This window comes from Lactuca virosa, chromosome 6, assembly GCF_052849685.1.
Source record: "Lactuca virosa cultivar CGN04683 chromosome 6, Lactuca_virosa_CGN04683_v6, whole genome shotgun sequence".
NCBI lineage: Eukaryota > Viridiplantae > Streptophyta > Magnoliopsida > Asterales > Asteraceae > Lactuca > Lactuca virosa.
In genome coordinates this window covers 179,111,773-179,117,916 of record NC_136431.1, presented here as the reverse complement: position 1 = coordinate 179,117,916, position 6,144 = coordinate 179,111,773, and the positions used below count along the sequence as shown (strand labels likewise).

At 37.1% G+C, this 6,144-nt stretch overlaps 2 protein-coding genes across 2 annotated transcripts; one reads left to right on the top strand and one right to left on the bottom strand.

Moving 5' to 3' along the window:
• Positions 1-246: 246 nt before the first annotated feature.
• Positions 247-1,194, bottom strand: LOC145118628 (uncharacterized). Its single transcript, XM_079054321.1, has one exon. It carries the CDS (start codon positions 1,014-1,016, stop codon positions 492-494), a length of 525 nt encoding a protein of 174 aa, XP_078910447.1. The 5' UTR covers positions 1,017-1,194; the 3' UTR covers positions 247-491.
• A 1,505-nt stretch (positions 1,195-2,699) lies between these two features.
• On the top strand, positions 2,700-4,954 carry LOC145122114 (uncharacterized). The gene is made up of 2 exons (XM_079057774.1): positions 2,700-4,632; positions 4,701-4,954. The coding sequence occupies exons 1-2, from the start codon at positions 2,700-2,702 to the stop codon at positions 4,952-4,954; spliced, it is 2,187 nt and encodes a 728-aa protein (XP_078913900.1).
• Positions 4,955-6,144: the final 1,190 nt, after the last annotated feature.

Below are 6,144 nucleotides of genomic sequence, written 5' to 3'. Positions count from 1 at the left end.
ATGGTGTTTTGGTATATATTATTATTTTAAATAGAAAGATAAATTGGTTCAATTCAAACTATATATCTCAATAAATCAAAGACAGTTAACCCTGTTTATACTAATTCTCTGTCTCTGTAATCTTTCTTTCTTACATGTTCCTCTCAAATCCCAACTACCAAACATCAAAAGATGAAAGACATGCATACATGTATTTGCAGAATCAAGCATATCCAACAAGAGTCTACTCTTTCATCATTATGAATATGAAGCAGCAAAGCATCTAGATTTTAATTTCGAATTATACAAAACAAAAGGACATGAAGAAACCTTAATCATTCTTGTAAGTTATATACACTGCCATAAGAACAATCAGTACAAACAAACATAGAAGCATAAACCATGTGAATTATATACAATATTTGCATCAGAATGATCTTAAACGACTATGATTCAGGGAAAGCGGGGTTTACCAGTTACGGATTCAGCATACAGTCGCAAACCTCAAATCCTCAACGCAACCTTCTCTCAGCAGGATCAGCAACTCCATCAGCTACTATCCTCACCACCCTCTTGAGTGCGAAGTGCAAGCAATTTGATAGAACAAACCAGGTAAGTGCCTCATAGACGAAATCAAAAGCCGGATCCGACGACGAAGAAGACGATTCATCCCAATTAAACCCATGGAAATTGCCACCGCCACCGCTACCGCCACCGCCGCCAAACGGACCATCGCCACCACCAAAGAACCCTCCTCCGTCTCCTCCATCATCAGCACCAAAGCTGTCGATTTTAATTCTCTTTCTGATACGAGAACGTTTTCTAGCACCTGTCTTAGGTATGGTGCTAGGTTTTACAGGTGGTGGAGCGACTGCGTCGATCGGCAACATTTGAGCGCAGATTTCGAGACGTTGTTGTTGATCGGGTGAAGAAATTGCGAAGTTGTGTCGACGAATGAGGGAATTAGCAAACCCTAAGCGATGGCTGTGTTTTTTGTCGATTGTTGTTACAGTATCATGAATTAGCGAAACTTCCATCGTTTTTCAAGTTAGAGTAAAATTCTTTAGGCTTGATATATCAGAATTGATCGATCGACCGATCAATTGTTGATTGGAGCAGTGAATCGAAATTGGGGAAATTTCATCATTCAAGTAGGTGAAGCACGACTCCAAGTTTGTTCGTACAGGGCAGTAGCTCAAGAACGAAGATTGCAAGATATTTTGTTATTAAACTATCAACAAATTACTTAAACCGTCCTTGCGGTTTGGATAAAATTATAAGTTTGGTCGAAACTTTTATTTTGCATTTGAACCGTCCCTATCATATTATTTTGTTGTGTTTTTTCGTCATTTGTAGTGAAAAAAGACTATATTATCCTTTGTATTTTTTTTTATTATTATTTGTTTCTTATTTACTAATTAAAAAAAATAAAGGAAAAATAATTTATAGATAAATGGGTTCTACTACTCCTCAAACCTCATTCTCTTTTCCCATCCAATATCCACCTCACTTCAACACACCAACTTTCACCATCAAACACCACCATCACCTATTACCCCTTACCACTCTTTACAAAATCAAAATCAAAAGATGTATATAAAATCATAACATGGAATCAACACTAAACCAAACAACGACTTAAAACCAAATATTATAAAAACATATCGATTCTCAATCAAATATATAACAAGAACGTCACTAAAAGGGGAGGCGTTGGAAGATTGAGCAAATTTGGAACGACACCACAAAAAACATTATGACGGTGGAAGGTTGAGTAGATCCGACAACGAGTTAGCACTATATAAGGGATCTGCTGACATAAGTCATGTCCAATGGTGGATGACTGTGGTTTAGAGTTTTCCGGTGGAGGCGTGGATGAAGTAAAACTGGAAAAGATGACGACAAGGCGTCGGTACAAAGGTTTTTACTGGTGAGGGGTTAGAGAGATCTAGGTGGTTTTCCAACGACGATGAGTAAGCGATGAACAAGCGAATCTGAACAAAATGGGAGGAAGATGAAGGCAACGAGAGGATTTCCAACGATAATGGCTTTATTTCGAAATGAGAGGAAGGTTGTTGGCGGATGGATATTTGTGATTTCATCTGAGAGAAGAAAGAATACACATATGGATATGATTTGGAAGGGGAGTAAAAGTTACCAGATTTCATGGAGGCGTCAGCCTGTGCTCTTTGTTAGATGTCGTTTTATGCATCTTATAGGGTAGTTTTCATTAGCATTTAGGATAATATTTTGTACATTTGCATGTCATTTGTTTAAACAATGTTCAGCTCATGTCTTTCGTTAGAATTCCCGTACTGCTCATGTTTTTATGTCAATTTCAGATAGTTCGAGTGGAGCAGTGCTTTGGGAGCAGTTGGATGCGCGTTTGGAGCTTAAAATGGAGCTTGGGACTTATGAAGGATTATGAGGAATGTTTGGAAGATGCTTTGGTCAAGAAACATTCGATTGAATTGATCACACAAAAATAGAATATGCAATCGAAAGTTAAAGGATGTTGCTGGCAGCTTTGACCCCCTGTTAGTATTTTGACCATATCTCGATAACCGTAACTCCGATTGACGCGATTCAAAATGATCTGAAAAGAAGCCCAAAATTTCGAACTTAAATATGGGCTGATTCATCTTCTTCCCACATTCTGTGGTCTAGAAAACGAAGACCCACATAAATTCCTCAAGGAATTTCATGTGGTATGTTCTGGAATGAAGCCGCATGCAGTTACTGAATACCAGATCAAACTAAGGGCATTCCCCTTTTCGGTTCAATATGCAGCAAAAGAGTGCTTATATGACCTCCCGTCTGGTTCAATAACAAGCTGGAATGAACTCGCCAAACTTTTTCTACAGAAATATTTTCCTGAGACGAAAGTGTCAAACCTGCGCAGAGAGATTCTTGGTATAAAGCAAGACAAAAGAGAGGCTCTCCGCACTTATTGGGAGCGGTTCAAGAAGCTGCTGGTCCGATGCCCTCAACATGACATTAGTGATTATCAGTTGTACCAGTGTTTCTGCGAAGGCTTGATACCCATGGAGAGGCGACTTATAAATGCATCAAGTGGAGGGTCACTTTCAGACATGACCCCGACTGAAATCAGAAAGCTAATTGAAAAGCTGGCGATCGAGTCTAAACATTTTGGGAATGAAGACGAATGGTATCCAGATCAGCCAATGGGTGTTAAGGAAGTCAGCAATGTTCATCTGGAAGCTCAGATATTTGAATTGACAAAAGTTGTTCTGCTCTTGACTAAAGAAAAAGCAGCTGCAAAGAAACAATGTGGGATTTGCTTGAAGACTGATCACCCTACAGATATGTGCCCAATACTGCAAGAGGATACAGTTGCAGTCAAAGCTGTCGGGGGCTACCAACAAAATTTTCAGAATAATTATCAGCAGAAACAACAATTTCAGCCTCCACCCGGATTTCAGCAGCAGCGGAATTTTCAGCAGCCGGGTTTTCAACAAAATTTTCAGAATCAGCAGAATTTTCAGCACCAGAATTTCCAGCAGCCTTTGCAACATCAACCCAGGAGTTCCAGCATGGCCTTAGAAGATATAGTGAAGAGTCTTGCCACGAGCACCCAAGCATTCCAGACCGAAACTAGAGCTAGTATCAAGAATCTGGAACAACAGGTGTCTCAACTTGCCACTTCTGTGGGTCGTCTGGAGTCTCAAGGAAAGTTACCAGGGCATACAGAAAACAATCCAAAGCACAATGTGAGTGCTATTTCCTTGAGAAGCAGAAAGACATATGAAGGCCCAAGCTCAACTAAACCAGAAAACAAAGATGAAGAAGAGTTTGAAGAGGTTTTGATAGAAGAAGGAGATGTGGAAGGGATAGAAAAAGAAGTTGAAGCTGAAGAGTTTGAAGAGGTGTTGGTTGAAGAAGAACCTGAAAAACTGGAAGAAAAAGAAACTCCAACACTACCCAAGCCAATTCTGAAGGAGTATAAGCCATTACCTCCATTCCCATCAAGACCGAAGAGTACGAAGCGCGAAAGAGATGATGAAGATATTATGGAAATTCTTCGCAAGGTTGAGGTAAATATACCACTTTTAGATATTATCCAACATATCCCTCACTATGCTAAGTTTCTTAAAAATTTATGTGTTTCAAAGGAAAAAATGAAATATAATGAAATTGTAAAAGCTGGCGAAAATATCTCTTTTATTTTACAAAAAGGTTTGCCTCCAAAGTGTAGGGATCCGGGGATTTTCTTAGTTCCTTGTAAATTGGGGAACCTTAGTTTTCCAAAAGCCATGCTTGATCTAGGAGCTTCAGTTAATGTCCTTCCCTATTCTGTTTTTGAAAAATTAGAAATAGGAAATTTACAAAAGACCGGGACAATTATCCAATTGGCTGACCACTCGACAGTACACCCAAAAGGTGTACTGGAGGATGTTCTTGTCCAAGTGGATAATTTGATTTTTCCCGCTGATTTTTATATATTGGACATGGGAAACTTGGACACTTCAGATGTGAACTCTATTATTTTGGGAAGACCTTTTATGAAAACTGCAAAAACAAAAATTGATGTTTGTAATGACACAATTTCAATGGAGTTTGATGAGGAAGTGGTTAAATTTCAAATTAATAATGATGATTTTCCTTCTAAAAATATTTCTGTAAATTATACGGGTACCAGCAGTCCTTAGTCTGAGGGCTGCTGTGAGTTTTCTAATGTCTCTGTGCAAAAAAAAATTTAGACATGAATTCATCTGATAATATATCCAAGGAGCTGGCAGAAGATAAGCTTGGGGAGGTGGAAGAGGTTGAGCTGGAATCTGCTAAGAAAAATTCAGATGATATTTTGAAAAGAAAAAAACTTTTTGAAAAAGAAGAGGAGTTGGGTTCTGAGAGAGAATCAGATGAAAATCTGAAAAGGAAAATGTTTTTGGACAAAGAAAAGGTGGGAGATGTGATTTCAGATACGAATCTGAAAAGAAGAAAGTTTAAATAATCTGAAGAGAAGATTTTTGGGAAGAAAAAGAAGATTAGAAAGAGAAAGAAGTCTAATCAACTAAAAGACTTATCTGATAACTATTTGGGGTCTTTCCCGTTTGCTGAACAAGTTCCCGATCCACCCATATTGCCATATTTGAAGGGATCTAGAGTCACAAGGAAAAGAGTTGAGCTTCAGAGAAGTCCCAACCACACCAGTTAGTTAATTTGGTTGGGCAAAGTCAAGCCAACGACTTTAAAAAAAAGGGCGGATTTCCGGGAGACAACCCGATGAGTAGTTTTTAGTTTTTATGCTTTCAATAAAGAGATGGTCGCAGTTTCAAGCAAGCTTGGGGAAATCAGAGGATCTTCAAAGTCGCTGAAATTCAGATTTTTCTTCAACATTCATCGTCAAAATCAGAATTTCTGCAATCTATCAGGTACATTCATTCCTAGCTGTATATTTTTTGCTTTTATATTCTTTATTGAGCTGTTCATTCCTCTCTAAGCATTGAGGACAATGCATCATTTTAAGCTTGGGGAGGGGGTTAGTGTAAAATTTTGCATTTTTGTTTAAAATTTTAATTTTTCAGTTTTTTTTAGTTAAAATTTTCAAAAAAAATTTTTGCAATTTATTTTCTGCATTGCATTTGCATATAAAAAATTCAAAAAAAAAGTCCAAAAAATATTTTATTTTTATAGCATTCATAAATAAGAGAACAAAAAAACCAAAAATATTTTTATTTCTAGTTATTTTTTTATTTTCTACATATAAAAAATCTTTAAAATCTTAAAAAAAACAAAGATTTACATGAGATGAGGATATCTTTTTACATTCGATAGCTCTGTTAAGATGAAGTGTGATAGTTACCGAAAATAACGGTCTCATTACAATCAATTTTAAGAAATATATTTTCAAGTGCTTTAAATGTTTTCAATATGAACCAACATAAGAGTCGGATAATTTTTACAATGGAAGTGTGGGATGGAAAAATGAACAATGTTTTGAAAATAATTTCCTTAGATGCCTTAAAAAGAACCTAGATTGGATAACCCTTATCATTCCTTGAAGTACTGAACGCTATAGTTTCTGCGCCTTTTGAGGTTGGGAGGGAACTCTTTTTATACCCACAATTTATTATCATTATTGAAGTATTGAAGATATAGTGGGCCTCAAAATAAAATCCGTGCCTGATCAATATATATATG

Coding starts and splice junctions, on each gene's coding strand:
- LOC145122114 (XM_079057774.1), top strand. CDS start 2,700: ATGAAGCCGCATGCAGTTACTGAATACCAGATCAAACTAAGGGCATTC. Junction 4,633..4,700: donor TATTTCTGTAAATTATACGG/GTACCAGCAGTC, acceptor AAAAAAATTTAG/ACATGAATTCATCTGATAAT.
- LOC145118628 (XM_079054321.1), bottom strand. CDS start 1,016: ATGGAAGTTTCGCTAATTCATGATACTGTAACAACAATCGACAAAAAA.